Raw genomic sequence first — 15,188 nt, forward strand, 5'->3', positions numbered from 1 at the left:
ATAAAAAAATGATGAGTTCATGTCCTTTTTAGGGACATGGATGAAGCTGGAAACCATCATTCTCAGCAAACTATCACAAGGACAAAAAACCAAACACCACATGTTCTCACTCATAGGTGGGAAATGAACAATGAGAGCACTTGGACACAGGAAGGGGAACATCAGACACCAGGGCCTGTTGTGGGGTGGGGGAAGGGTGGGGGGATAGCATTAGGAGATATACCTAATGTAAAAGACGGGTTAATGGGTGCAGCACACCAACATGGCACATGTATACATATGTAACATACCTGCATGTTTTGCACATGTACCCTAAAACTTAAAGTATAATAAAAAATATAATAAATAAATAAATAAAATAAAAAAATAAATAGAAAGCAGAGGACAGTTTCAGGTGGAATACCTTGGAAGCCTCTAGGACCCTTGATATTACTGCAATCTCAAAGACAGGAGTGGAAGGACTGAGGATATCAATAGCTTAAAATATGGTTGTTGGGAAACACAATAAAGTGGTTAGCCAGATTGTGGAGAGCTGCTAGGGGGTGTTTGCCAGCAATTGTGAAGAAAGTGGTTTGTAATCTGGAAACCATTAAAAATTACTGGGGCAGATTCTCTGGTGCTTGACTGCCAGTGCTGGATTTTCTACTACTTAACTCATGCTCTACTTACTTTGCCTAGCTGCAAAATGGGGGAGAAAATTTCTCTTATCCAAGAATCAATGTGAGGCTCAAGAAATAATGAACATTAAGTGTTTTGGAAGGCAAAAATCATTTATACTGTATTAGTTTATATTACATTATACTGTGGTATAATGACTAAAATAGGATTGCTTTAGACAGACAGTTAAGCCTTCAGGCTGTCAGGATGCTGATACCATTGGATGAATTGTTCTATTTTAGTTGGGAACAAAAATAACAGAGTTTTTCTCTACCACCTGGATACAGTGCAGGTAAGACAAATGGCTTTTGTTTAAACTGATGATAAAGAAGCAACTACTGTTAAAGTGCTGTGTCTTCAGTGGTTCTTGGTGCTGTCATACTGAACCTTAGAGGACTTTTGGACCATCCACGTTTGTACAAAGCCAACATCCAAGATGCCTATATAGGAACCAGACATGGGCAGTGGGCCAGAGTGATTTCCATGGGAAGCCAGTTTAAGTGACATATTGCTTCCTGATTAGGTTGGGCAACCCAACAGCCCACTTCTAGTGGGGACTTTCTATCATGTGCTTGTCAGCTAAAGAAGTGTTTTTTTTCTTCTTGCATTCCATAAACAAGCTACAGTGAATTGATTCAGAGTGCAAACCAGGTGAGATATATACATTTATAAGACCGTCAGGAGGAACTGGCAATCTTTTCTCATGATCCATCTCAGATTTCACCATTTAGTGCCAAAAACAAATTCGTGTGTTCACTTATGTTTAAAATAGCTTATTTAGAACTAACCTAAACACACACACACACACACACACACACACACAGTTTAAAAGTAAATAACCTATGTAATTAAACTTCTTTTAAAAGAACAAAGTCTTATCCTATGGTTTACTCCCTGTGGTTAAGTTGAATTTAATTGCCCAAGATTTTTTGAAGTGTTATCACTTCACCTAGGCTTAACTTTTGTCTTTCAATACACTCTAATCTCTAAAACGTCAACATACTAAATCTGCAGGCTGTTTTCTACAGATTACCACTCCCCAGAAAGATGAAGAATTACATTTTCTGAGTCAGGTATGATGCTGGTGATGTCAAGAAGCTGTGAAGACTTCTCATTTAGTTTCCCACAGAGTAAGGCCCATACCACCAAACCTTACTCAGCCAGTGAATTTCTGAAGTTTCCTTCCAAAATAAAAGTTGTTAAGGTCTATGACATCTCTTTCTTGCTCACCAATGGAGGTGATGGATGGGGGAGTTAATAAAATTCCCAGTATCATAGGAGACAAGGAAAAGAGTTGTGTTTCATGACTGGTTTCTCATTGCCATCATGTTTACTGATTACCTTTGCTGGTCTGCTGTGAGGGCAAGGGTCTTCAGAACCAGCCAGAAGAGGATCTAGTTAGATTTCCATGAAAGAAAGCCTATGTGTCATTCCAATACAATAACCCATTCCTGCCATGGAGCAAGACAGTGGAAAACCCTTAAACCTTCAGTGCTTTAACTCCTCCACAGATAACAGAAGGAGAGAGGGAGAGGAAGCTGGAAACTACTTCACCCTTCAATTTCAGGCAGCAGTGCAGGGCTCACTGGGGACTAGAGTAGGCCTGTGGAAACAGCGTTGGTCACCAGTAATCATGAAACTCGATGGTTCCAGAAGCCTGTGGGGAGCATTCCTCCCTCCGTGAAGTTGTTTGAGGGAAAACAGACTGGGTGCTGTTGTGCTGCCAAATTGATACAAACCCCTACAAGAAGCTTTCACATGAGCCCTTCAAACTCATCAGCCTCCCACAGCATCTCCAAATGGTGTCAAATACACATCTGGGGCTGGGTACAGAGCTGGGGCAGGCCTGGGATCCCTGGCAAGCTTTAGCCTGTGCTCACCATACTACACCTCACCCCCAAGAAGACCAAAACCTCTTCCAATTCAATAGCATAGCAACTGCCAATAGCAAGGTATCTTCCATGGCAATTTGCTGGGTGATTTTGGAAGATTTTTGTTTAACTACCTGGACACACGTATACTTGCTATACTACAAGTGCAGAATTCTCAGTAAGCGGACTTACCAAAGAAGGTGATCTGTAGGGGAGTTAACAAAATTCAGTGGTCCTTTCAGGCCACTGACTTCAAGTGGCAAGAGACAAGGGTCTCTTCTTATCATGTTATCTTGGCTTCCAAAGCGGGTTGAAGTCCAGAGATTCATAAAGTCATTCAAGAAACCTAGAATGACCTGCCTGCAAGGAAGACAGGAAGGACTTTCAGTTTATAGCAATTCAAACATGAATAACATTTCCTGATTAATAGTAATAATAATTAGAAAGGATTGACTTTCAGAAATTTTTCTCAAATCAAAGCTCCTGTTACTTTGGTTCCACCTTTTCTCTCTAGAAGGAGAGGAGGAGCATCTCCCAGAGGGCTGCGTGCCTCAGAAAAGCCGGCATCCCTAGCCCGCTCTGGCCCAGGCCATGAGGCCCTGCTGAATCCTGCTGAATAGCTACTCCCTTCTAGCTGGAGCCACAGCTCCCTCCACCGCGGAGCAGGGTTAAAACGTCCCTCTCGGTAGAGGTGCACGCAGCTCCTCCTGGCCACCCTCCCCACCAGTTCCCATTGTCTGGACCCCTCCCCCAACCTCTTCTTTCCACACTGCCCCATGAGTTCAGGGAATTTCCCCAGCATCCCAAAGCTTGAGTTTCCTGTCAGTGGGGAGAGATGAGTGTAGATAAAAGGAGTGCAGAAGGCACGAGGAAGCCACAGTGCTCCGGATCCTCCAATCTTCGCTCCTCCAATCTCCGCTCCTCCACCCAGTTCAGGAACCCGCGACCGCTCGCAGCGCTCTCTTGACCACTATGAGCCTCCTGTCCAGCCGCGCGGCCCGTGTCCCCGGTCCTTCGAGCTCCTTGTGCGCGCTGTTGGTGCTGCTGCTGCTGCTGACGCAGCCAGGGCCCATCGCCAGCGGTGAGAGCGCATGGCGCGCGGGACGCACTCGCACTCGGGCACAGAGGTGCATCCCAGCCTCTGCGGGGTCGCTGCGTTCCAGGGAACTCTCCCAGCAACCTGCCTTATAAAGGGTGTCTCTCTTTCTTCCCCAGCTGGTCCTGCCGCTGCTGTGTTGAGAGAGCTGCGTTGCGTTTGTTTACAGACCACGCAGGGAGTTCATCCCAAAATGATCAGTAATCTGCAAGTGTTCGCCGTAGGCCCACAGTGCTCTAAGGTGGAAGTGATGTAAGTTCTGTGCTGCTGTGTCCACTGTGACCTTGGCAAGAGGGAAATCCCGCAGCCTGGGTCTTCAACCTTGGTATCTCATGAGTGTATCTTCTTTTTCTTTCCTTCAGAGCCTCCCTGAAGAACGGGAAGGAAATTTGTCTTGATCCAGAAGCCCCTTTTCTAAAGAAAGTCATCCAGAAAATTTTGGACAGGTACTTGTCACTTTGATCTTTGTGGTTTTTAAATCTCATCTAGGGAGACCATAGACTTCACAAGGTCTTTATTCTCTGTACGATTTAAGTAACACTTTTCATGTTTAGAATTAAAAGGTTGTTGAATTGGGAAAGTTTTTCTGGATTGTCCTGGGAAAATATACCAATCTTACATGTAATTACTTGAGCAATTACACACAGCTTGTCACTAAGTTATGTTTTTTGTTTACCCATTGCTTTTATTGATTTTTGTACTCTCCTTTTTTACCAAACATTATAAACGCTGAGTTTTGACAACAGGGTTGAGTAGAAAGGAGTGTGAAAAATGGTTAAACTAATATAATATTTTTCTCAACAGTGGAAACAAGGAAAACTGATTAAGAGAAATGAGCACGCATGGAAAAGTTTCCCAGTCTTCAGCAGAGTTTTCTGGAGGTCTCTGAACCCAGGGAAGACAAGAAGGAAAGATTTTGTTGTTGTTTGTTTATTTGTTTTTCCAGTAGTTAGCTTTCTTCCTGGATTCCTCACTTTGAAGAGTGTGAGGAAAACCTATGTTTGCCGCTTAAGCTTTCAGCTCAGCTAATGAAGTGTTCAGCATAGTACCTCTGCTATTTGCTGTTATTTTATCTGCTATGCTATTGAAGTTTTGGCAATTGACTATAGTGTGAGCCAGGAATCACTGGCTGTTAATCTTTCAAAGTGTCTGGAATTGTAGGTGACTATTATATTTCCAAGAAATATTCCTTAAGATATTAACTGAGAAGGCTGTGGATTTAATGTGGAAATGATGTTTCATAAGAATTCTGTTGATGGAAATACACTGTTATCTTCACTTTTATAAGAAATAGGAAATATTTTAATGTTTCTTGGGGAATATGTTAGAGAATTTCCTTACTCTTGATTGTGGGATACTATTTAATTATTTCACTTTAGAAAGCTGAGTGTTTCACACCTTATCTATGTAGAATATATTTCCTTATTCAGAATTTCTAAAAGTTTAAGTTCTATGAGGGCTAATATCTTATCTTCCTATAATTTTAGACATTCTTTATCTTTTTAGTATGGCAAACTGCCATCATTTACTTTTAAACTTTGATTTTATATGCTATTTATTAACTATTTTATTAGGAGTACCATAATTCTGGTAACTAAATATATATTTTAGATAGATGAAGAAGCTAGAAAACAGGCAAATTCCTGACTGCTAGTTTATATAGAAATGTATTCTTTTAGTTTTTAAAGTAAAGGCAAACTTAACAATGACTTGTACTCTGAAAGTTTTGGAAACATTCAAACAATTTGAATATAAATTTATCATTTAGTTATAAAAATATATAGCGACATCCTCGAGGCCCTAGCATTTCTCCTTGGATAGGGGACCAGAGAGGGCTTGGAATGTTAAAAAAAAAAAACAAAAAAAAAACCAAGGAGAAGTTGTCCAAGGGATGTCAATTTTTTATCCCTCTGTTTGGGTTAGATTTTCCAAAATCATAATTTGCAGAAGGCCAGCATTTATGGTAGAATATATAATTATATATAAGGTGGCCACGCTGGGGCAAGGTCCCTCCCCACTCACAGCTTTGGCCCCTTTCACAGAGTAGAACCTGGGTTAGAGGATTGCAGAAGACGAGCAGGAGCGGGGAGGGCAGGGAAGATGCCTGTCAGGTTTTTAGCACAGTTCATTTCACTGGGATTTTGAAGCATTTCTGTCTGAATGTAAAGCCTGTTCTAGTCCTGGTGGGACACACTGGGGTTGGGGGTGGGGGAAGATGCGGTAATGAAACCGGTTAGTCAGTGTTGTCTTAATATCCTTGATAATACTGTAGTTTATTTTTACAAATATTTCTGTTTAAGCTATTTCACCTTTGTTTGGAAATCCTTCCGTTTTAAAGAGAAAATGTGACACTTGTGAAAAGGCTTGTAGGAAAGCTCCTCCCTTTTTTTCTTTAAACCTTTAAATGACAAACCTAGGTAATTAATGGTTGTGAATTTCTATTTTTGCTTTGTTTTTAATGAACGTTTGTCTTTCAGAATAGGATTCTGTGATAATATTTAAATGGCAAAAACAAAACATAATTTTGTGCAATTAACAAAGCTACTGCAAGAAAAATAAAACATTTCTTGGTAAAAACGTATGTATTTATATATTATATATTTATATATAATATATATTATATATTTAGCATTGCTGAGCTTTTTAGATGCCTATTGTGTATCTTTTAAAGGTTTTGACCATTTTGTTATGAGTAATTACATATGTATTACATTCACTATATTAAAATTGTACTTTTTTACTATGTGTCTCATTGGTTCATAGTCTTTATTTTGTCCTTTGAATAAACATTAAAAGATTTCTAAACTTCACTCATATTGTTTCTCCTTCCTATACAGTTACAATACATTTTACTTATCTTTAATTCTATGTAATTTAAAACACTAACTCCGCTCCTCTCTGACTGACAGAGAAGGCCCTCATTCCCCAATACCATTTCCTTGGCTCAACCTTTCTCCAAGTTCAGTTCCCTTCTAGTTATTCCTTCACAGCACCAATGGCTTCTGGGGTCTTTAGAAAACACAAAGATTTCCCTATCTAAATTCTTCCCTATCTAAATTGTTTCCTAAACATAAAATAAAGGTTTCTAAGCATGACAGATGACCTTCTTTCTGTCTCATCCCACTCCTGATCAGCACTTTAACTTCCCTTGTCCCTCAAATTCACTATAGTCAGGTGTTCAGTTCCCTAACTGGGCATGTTCTTTCCTAGGCCCATGACTTTGGATTTGCTAGGGCCACTACCTGCATATAAGAAGAGGCTTATTCATCCTTAAGAACTCAGCTCAAGTAATACCAGCTCCTTGGCAGAGCTCATGGCTTCCGATTTGATGTTCTCATGACATCTCATTATCTGAATTACAACAAAAACACTGCATTGCTCTTATTTGTGTATAGGTTTCTTCATCCACTCTAGCTCCCCCAGAACATTAACCATATTATATCTACCGCTGCATCCCCAATGTAGCATTAATGCATGAATTAATGAATTAACAAGTTATCCTGATCTTCAGGCTGTCAGATACTGTTCTAAATTCAATAACCTGGCTCATGGTAGATGTCTTTTTTTTTTTTTGAGACCGAGTCTTGCTCTGTTGCCCAGGCTGGACTCCAATGGCATGACCTCAGCTCACTGCAACCTCTGCCTCCCAGGTTCAAGCGACTCTCCCGCCTCAGCCTCCCGAGTACCTGGGAGTACAGGCACCTACCAGCATGCCCAGCTAGTTTTTGTATTTTTGTAGAGACGGGATTTCACCATGTTGGCCAGGGTGGTCTTGAAATCCTGACCTCAGGTCATCAGCCCGCCTCAGCCTCCAAAGTGCTGGGATTACAGGCATGAGCCACCCTGCTCGGTTTTAACTGAATTATAACTTTTTTACCCTCTTTTCTCCTTGTCTAGCAGTAGTCCGACAAGAGGTTTGGCATGCACAATCCTCTCAATCTACAATACCTCCCCTCACTTTTACCAGGGTAGCTACCATCCTTCCTTCTGCAATAGCTTGCCTTTTACTTTCTTGAGGAAACCTCTCCAACTCTTACTCCTACCTTTGAGGAGGACCCTTTTATACCCTCTCATAGTGCTCTATACTTTTCCTTCATGAAGTTTTCTCACCGAAGTTACTGTAGAGTTTATTGAGCCTGTGTGTTTATTGTCATCTGTTTAAGGTCTCTCTGTTCTAGCTTCATGTAAGCCTCGTGAGGGCGGGGACAATGCTTATCAACTTCATCTGATTTCCTAGGACAGTGCCTAGCACATACTAGGTATTCAAAAAGCAAGTGATTTCGGCTAAACAAGTCCCCTTGTCACTCTAAAATTAAAAGAGCAATTTCATTTAAATACATATTCTTAGGTTATACTTGACATTTCCCTATCTAGATGACAAATGAGGTTCTGTCTCATCCCAATCTTGATCAGTACTTCAACTTCCTTTGTCCCTCAAATTTACTATATAAATACCTAAGAATAGGTATTTATATGAAATTGCTCTTTTATGAAACACAAGAAAAGGAAAGAAAGAAGATTAATCATATTAGTATGTATGTACATACATTCACACTCCAGTTGGATTACATTATACATGTTTATATTGGCATGTACTTGTATATATTAGAATATGCTATGAGTCTTTTTTTTTTTTTTTTGAGACCAAGTCTCACTGTCGCCCAGGCTGGAGTGCAGTGGCATGATCTTGGCTCACTGCAACCTCTGCCTCCCAGGATCAAGTGATTCTCTTGCCTCAGCCTCCAGAGTAGCAGGGACTACAGGTGTGTGCCACCACGCCCAGCTAATATTTTTGTAGTTTTAGCAGAGATGGGGTTTCACCATGTTGGCCAGGATGGTCTTGATCTCTTGACCTCATGATCCGCCCGCCTCATCCTCCCAAAGTGCTGGTATTACAGGCGTAAGCCACCAGAGTCTTTTAAAGAAGCTCTGGAAACAATATACTCTCTGTATATTTTCTGTCAATTACATAGTACCTATCAGAATATATGATGTATTTTCCTTTGTATAAGTATTCATCAATCAAATATTAATTTATTGATATTAATCGATAATCCTGTTACATGCCTATTATCTTTGTAGGATCCTTATGATCTGGAAATTATAAAGATGAGGAACTTTCAGTCTAAGTTAAGGTTTTCTGCTGCAAATATACTCAGTTTTCCCACAGAACAAATATTTTCCAGTAAGAAGAGTGGAAGAAAGGGGAGAAGAGGTGAGGGGAAGAACTAGAAAAGAGAAGACTAGAGGAGACAAGGATGAGAGGAGGAGGGTGTTGGAAGGGACTATGACTTGCCTGTTTTTTCCTTTCTATTTTCTTCCTTCTCTCCTTTTCCTTCTTCTTCTCTTCCCTCCCCTTCCCTTGCCTATTCTCCTTCTCTCCCGCCATTCCTCATTTCTGCTTATTAGTGAGAAGTTAAATAATTATATTTAAAAGAGTAGGAGAGGAACGCAGGTGCCCCAGTAGAAATCACAACCAGCAGCCAACACCAACCACCTCTCATGTGAATTAAGCCATTAAAATGTTGTTTTAAATTATTTTATTATTTTTCTTATTCTTAAGAAAATGTTGTGGGTACATAGTAGCTGTATATATGTATGGGGTACATGAGCTGTTTTGATACAGGCATGCAATGTGAAACAAGCATATTGAGAATTAGGTATCCATCCCCTCAAGCATTTACCCTTTGGGTTACGAACAATCCAATTACATTCTTTATGAGTTATTTTAAAATGTACAATTAAGTTATTGTTGACTATTGTCACCCTATTGTCCCACTCTTTATTTTCAGCCATTTCAGCTGCTCTTGACTGCACTCAAGTGAGCTTAGCAGAAGAAACTCACGCTAACATACAGAATTATCAGAAACAATAAATTAATATTTTAAGCCACTAACAATGAGGTTGACTTATTACACAACAAAAGAGGATTAATGGTACTTGTTAACTTGCAGGCTCTAGAATATTATGTTAGAATTTCCTTAATGAATGAGCATGTAAGGAAACTAGGTAACTTTCATATATTTGAGATTTAACAAATGATATTAATCAACATAATTTAAAACACAAATTCTGAGTCCGGCAAAACTTTGAAGTATTGTATATAATAGCGCCCAGAAAGATACTTCCCCCTCAACTCCTTCACCCTCCCCACTCTCCTCCCATTTTCACCCCATGCTTCACCTCTGGGCAGTAGACAGTAAAACCTCAATTCACATCTGAACAATTCTTGTCAACTCACAGTTATACAGTAAGCACATTTGGTTTCAGCCCTTACAGAAAAACTTTTGATGGCTAGTCTTTTAAATTTATTAAGATACTTTAATGAACAGACTCAACATTGTACTATCCTTAGCATTTTTGGTACTAATTGCTTTTATGATTGATTTGCTTGTGGTAGTCTATTTCCTTCATACTTGAAAGAAGGATTTGGGAAATGTGCGTTAAAAATGTTCTGTGTGAGGCAGAGAAGTCATCTATGCCTTAATTTTATAGATGGTGGTCCTCCAATGTCTCTAGATATTTTCTTTTAAAATAGCTAACATAAAATGTGCTTTGAGTCTTAGATAATTGGCTTGCTTCCTTCATGACTCTGCTATTTATAAGATGACTTAAAGAAAAAAGAGCTAAAATAACTTAGCACCCCCCAACACACACATACACAAACCCACAATGACAATGTAAGATTAATAAAAAGGCTGTCAAGTTATTTTAAAAACAAGGAACAAAATAACTCTTCTCTAATTCTAGCATTTATTTAAACAATAATTTTGCATAACAGTATGCTTTTAACTGAATAAGTTATTTAAAAACATCTTTTAACCAGTTTTGTACACTCAGTTTATCATCATCTGTACTGTGTTTCTCAACGTGGAAATGGAAGGGAATGATGCAAATGACAGTAACAGCAATTAACAGCAGCAGTTGTCATCATAGCAGCAAGAGTAGAGTATTTTTCATATCCCATTGCTTTCCACAAATATTTTAGGCCTGACTTTTAAAAAATAAATAATTAAATGACCAAGTCATGCAAAGAGAACTTCGTAAAACCTGTTAGGAAGTTCAGGCTTAATCAACTGATACTTAATGAATATTTTTTGAGTTAATAAAAACTAGCAAAATATTGTTTTATATCAAATGCTGACTGATATCCTTAAGAAATTTTGATGAATCAAGAAATCTGTTACTACTTCCTCACGAATTTTGCCGACGATGTGTCTTTCGTGACAAGCCACATTTGTTGATTAAGACAATGACTCCATGATACTGGAGTCACCTCTTTCCTGGTATTAACCCACTAGTTGGTTTCCTGGTAGGAAAGAGCCTACCTTTTTCCTGGTATCAACTCACTCAAAAGCATCATTACTTTAGAAAACTTTTCATACAGTTTTCTTAAAAAGATTAGGAACTTTTAGGAAATCTTACTAATGAACGAGGAAAGAAATCTGGATAATGTTAAGTAGGGGAAAAAAAAGGTGTCCAGTGAAGCCAATAAACATTTTCAGCAATGTATTTTGGGGTTGAACAGAAAACAAAATATACTATGAATAGTGTTTAAAAAAAAAACCTTTATATCTTGTTCTGGAAATGGCTTTGATCTTATGTTTGAATGAAAATGTATATGACTTGCAAATTCACAATATCTCAATCTCAACAATGAAGAAAAGCTATAAAGTCACCCCACAGGAGGAAAGAGAAAGAAGTCTGCTCCCCTCATTTTGTGTCCTGCTGAGCTTATCTCTGCAATTAACTCCACGTCTCAACTCTCAGAAGCCTCTGAACTCTCAGCTTACACCCTTCCTTTAAGCTTGCTTAAGACTAGAAATTTCTGTGTTGAGACAGGGAGAAAAATCATTTCAATTAAATATGCTCTACTGCTAAACTCTAATTTAAAGAAAACAATAAATAAGGTGGAGAAAAATAAGAAATACATTCATCAACTGAAACTAAGGCTAGTGAGGCAGAAATAATTTTATACATGTTTATTGAAAGCCAAATGGGAAGATAGACCTGGGAAGACACATCCGCAAAGTTGGGGGTATTCTAGTCTTTCACAAGTTACAAGGGCTTTATATAATAGAAAAGCTTAAAATAAGGCAGAAAAACTCCTCATACCAGAGTTGTCTTCTTTTTCATTGGAGGGTACAATACCGAAGTTAAAATCATTAGCTACAGATTACAGCATACAGGCTAAATATCTACATACAAAACAATCAATAAAACTTTTTGTTTCAGCTAAACTTAGAAATAAATCATTGTCCTATTTACTGTCAGTAGGTTCTACAGTAATTAGTACATCAATCATTTGAGGAACTCGTAATAAAATACTTTACTCAGAGATAGGATGTCACCATCAAGTCACGAAACCTTTCCAGGGCGAGTTAATTTGGAAGTCTGCTTACTTCTAAAGTAAACTGTCAAATGTGGTCTGTAGGTTATCGCATTTAAAAACAGGACTTGAGAACTTGAGTAGACATAGTAGATAACTATTAAACAATAGGGAAAATTGGCTTGAAAACAAAAACATGATTTAAAAAATTACTATATTCATCCTTTTGATAGAGAGTAATTTTGAACATTTAGTATTTTAAGCATTTCTTCTAAAATTTAGGATATGAAAAGTAAGAAAAGAATATGGAAAATTTAAATAATATTCTGTGAGACTTATACATAGTTGTAAAAGGAAGAAAACTTGTTGCCAGTGCCACTTACATCTGCCTCTTCTTTATTGACAATCTTCCAAATCAATTTAAATAGCATAGTTGCTTTGGGTCCTGTCGAGTTTGGCCTGGAATTGTAGGTGATTAGAAAGGATAGGGAAGCTTTCATGTGATATGTATTCATTGATTTATTAATTATTTAAGATCTACTTTATACTGAAGTATCCTACATGTTATAGGATACATGAGACATTCAAACAAACACAGGACACGCCACTCCCTACAAAAGTGCATGGTTCAATTGAGGAAGGAAGTCTTACAGATGGGACAGAGAACCAGAAAATAACATAAAGCCAACATGTAATGTGTAGGTCCACCTCTCTATCTTTGTAGGGACATAGCATTTCAGACCAAAACCTTTAATCTGGGTCTGAGAATTCAGGAACAAATATTTTCCTTGGTAAGGACATTTCTTGCACAATTTCTAATAGTGCAAAATTGGAAACACCCTGAAGGGCACCAACAAGGCAAGGTTGAGTAACTATTGTTCTTACCATAGGACGTCACATGGTCATTAAGAAGAATGGGGGAAAACTACATTAAGATGACCTGAAAAGATAAGGAACACATATTTTTGAAGGATAAAAGTCAGCTGTATAGTGATCCATATACAATACTTCTATGTATATGTGTACCTCTATGTCTTAATGGTGTCTCACTGTATATATATACATGTGTGCATATAAGTGCAGACAGAATTGAAAACTAATGCTAAATTGTTACCAGTGTTTACCACTGAATAGTAGGAATGTGGAGAAATGATGAAGAGAAATTTGTGTTTTATTTCAAAGACATCTGCAGCATACGAATCTTTTGCAATAAATTATATAATTTTTCTGCTAAATTAAAAATAAAAAGAAAAATAAATATGCTGGGTCCTACTTTTTAGGTATTCTTAGGTGGTAGAAACAAGTAGCTTCTTTTGTAATGTAAAGGAGGATGAGTTTCATTTGTAGTTTCTAGATGAAATTACAAAAGATAATATAGATTGAAGGCAGAAAGAATCCAATAAGCTAAAATCCAAAGACAACCTTTGACGGTAATTGGCTCTTATTTTACTTACATGCTCCAAACCAATCCCAATATTTATCAACATCCATGAAAAGAACATTTGCTTTCTTTGGCACTAACAAGGAAAGATAACTTCCTCTTTCAAGGGCCACATGTTTGTGCCTTCAGGTGCTCCTAAAGTTTCTATTAAGCCTAAAACTGCAGCATAGGAAAGGCAGGGCGTATTGTTATAAATCATACAAAGAAAATGCATGTAGTATTTCAGTCTAGTTCTTACCTTCCTGAACGGAGTTCTTACACAGGTGTAAGGAAGATAAGTATTGAGAAAGGGAGAGCGGGAATGTGAAGTAATGCACATTAAGCAAGTTAGTAGGAATTTGACCTGTCTGGTCTTTCTCTGGGTTGGGCACAGCTTCAAATGCTTATGTGTGTATCACCACATACCCTCACTTCCTCCTTTCCTACCTCTTCCTTCTTACTGGCTTTGAGAGAGAGCATATAAATGACATCTTCAGGGCATGAGAAGCCACTTATCTGCAGACTTGTAGGCAGCAACTCACCCTCACTCAGAGGTCTTCTGGTTCTGGAAACAACTCTAGCTCAGACTTCTCCGCCATGAGCCTCAGAGTTGATACCACCCCTTCCTGTAACAGTGCGAGACCACTTCATGCCTTGCAGGTGCTGCTGCTTCTGTCGTTGCTGCTGACTGCTCTGGCTTCCTCCACCAAAGGACAAACTAAGAGAAACTTGGCAAAAGGCAAAGGTAGAGGCCCTGCTTCCCTGCACTTGTTGCTGCTTCTGCTACACCTGTCTCTGGGGTAGAGACTAGCTTGGTGCCTCTGGGGCTGGAGAGGGCCATTATACCAACAACTCCAATTGGAGGAGGCACACAGGGGGGTCACTTCTCACTTCTTGTGTGCTGGGCAATCTGCTGGGCACTTTACTAAAGCGTTACAGATCATATTCACAATGGCTTTATGAGAGAGGTACAATTACCCTCAATCTGCAAATAAAGAGACCTGAGGAAAATATTCATGACCACCAATAGGTCACATTTTCTACCCTAGAGGAAAGTTTAGACAGTGACTTGTATGCTGAACTCCGCTGCATGTGTATAAAGACAACCTCTGGAATTCATCCCAAAAACATCCAAAGTTTGGAAGTGATCGGGAAAGGAACCCATTGCAACCAAGTCGAAGTGATGTAAGTTGCTGTTTCTGTGCTGTTGCCTTATCAGAGAAACCCTCTACCTCCATCCGCATAGGCACTCGTTTCCTCCAGTCTCATGGATTAGTTCTGATATTCAGATCAGGACACCCACAGATAACCCTGTTCTCTCTTGCAGAGCCACACTGAAGGATGGGAGGAAAATCTGCCTGGACCCAGATGCTCCCAGAATCAAGAAAATTGTACAGAAAAAATTGGCAGGTGATGAATCTGCTGATTAATTTGTGCTGTTTCTGCCAAATTTCTTTAACTCCCAGGAAGGGTAGAATTTTGAAACCTTGATTTTCTAGAGTTCTCATTTATTCAGGATACCTATTCTTACCGTATTAAAATTTGGATATGTGTTTCATTCTGTCTCAAAAATCACATTTTATTCTGAGAAGGTTGGTTAAAAGATGGCAGAAAGAAGATGAAAATAAATAAGCCTGGTTTCAACCCTCTAATTCTTAGCTAAACATTGGACTGTACTTTGCATGTTTTTTCTTTAAAAATTTCTATTCTAACACAACTTGGTCGATTTTTCCTTGTCTACTTTATGGTTATTAGACATACTCATGGGTATTATTAGATTTCATAATGGTCAATGATAATAGGAATTACTTGGAG

At 38.7% G+C, this 15,188-nt stretch overlaps 2 protein-coding genes across 2 annotated transcripts; both read left to right on the top strand.

Annotated features, from left to right (window-relative positions):
• Positions 1–3,349: 3,349 nt before the first annotated feature.
• Positions 3,350–6,434, top strand: CXCL5 (C-X-C motif chemokine ligand 5). The gene is made up of 4 exons (XM_001155862.6): positions 3,350–3,609; positions 3,744–3,876; positions 3,987–4,070; positions 4,429–6,434. The coding sequence occupies exons 1-4, from the start codon at positions 3,501–3,503 to the stop codon at positions 4,445–4,447; spliced, it is 345 nt and encodes a 114-aa protein (XP_001155862.1). The 5' UTR covers positions 3,350–3,500; the 3' UTR covers positions 4,448–6,434.
• Positions 6,435–13,880: 7,446 nt separating this feature from the next.
• On the top strand, positions 13,881–14,931 carry PPBP (pro-platelet basic protein). Its single transcript, XM_001155921.6, has 3 exons — positions 13,881–14,118; positions 14,423–14,558; positions 14,701–14,931. The coding sequence occupies exons 1-3, from the start codon at positions 13,971–13,973 to the stop codon at positions 14,801–14,803; spliced, it is 387 nt and encodes a 128-aa protein (XP_001155921.1). The 5' UTR covers positions 13,881–13,970; the 3' UTR covers positions 14,804–14,931.
• The last annotated feature ends 257 nt before the right edge of the window (positions 14,932–15,188 follow it).

The sequence above is a fragment of the Pan troglodytes genome, chromosome 3 (genome assembly GCF_028858775.2).
Source record: "Pan troglodytes isolate AG18354 chromosome 3, NHGRI_mPanTro3-v2.0_pri, whole genome shotgun sequence".
In the NCBI taxonomy this organism is placed as follows: domain Eukaryota; kingdom Metazoa; phylum Chordata; class Mammalia; order Primates; family Hominidae; genus Pan; species Pan troglodytes.

What these genes read in the sequence shown, in the direction of transcription:
- CXCL5 (XM_001155862.6), top strand. Translation starts at nt 3,501, where the DNA reads ATGAGCCTCCTGTCCAGCCGCGCGGCCCGTGTCCCCGGTCCTTCGAGC. An exon ending in GCCAGGGCCCATCGCCAGCG is followed by an intron (nt 3,610 to 3,743) that starts GTGAGAGCGCAT and finishes TTTCTTCCCCAG; the next exon opens with CTGGTCCTGCCGCTGCTGTG. An exon ending in TGCTCTAAGGTGGAAGTGAT is followed by an intron (nt 3,877 to 3,986) that starts GTAAGTTCTGTG and finishes TCTTTCCTTCAG; the next exon opens with AGCCTCCCTGAAGAACGGGA.
- PPBP (XM_001155921.6), top strand. Translation starts at nt 13,971, where the DNA reads ATGAGCCTCAGAGTTGATACCACCCCTTCCTGTAACAGTGCGAGACCA. An exon ending in AAACTTGGCAAAAGGCAAAG is followed by an intron (nt 14,119 to 14,422) that starts GTAGAGGCCCTG and finishes TTTCTACCCTAG; the next exon opens with AGGAAAGTTTAGACAGTGAC. An exon ending in TGCAACCAAGTCGAAGTGAT is followed by an intron (nt 14,559 to 14,700) that starts GTAAGTTGCTGT and finishes TCTCTCTTGCAG; the next exon opens with AGCCACACTGAAGGATGGGA.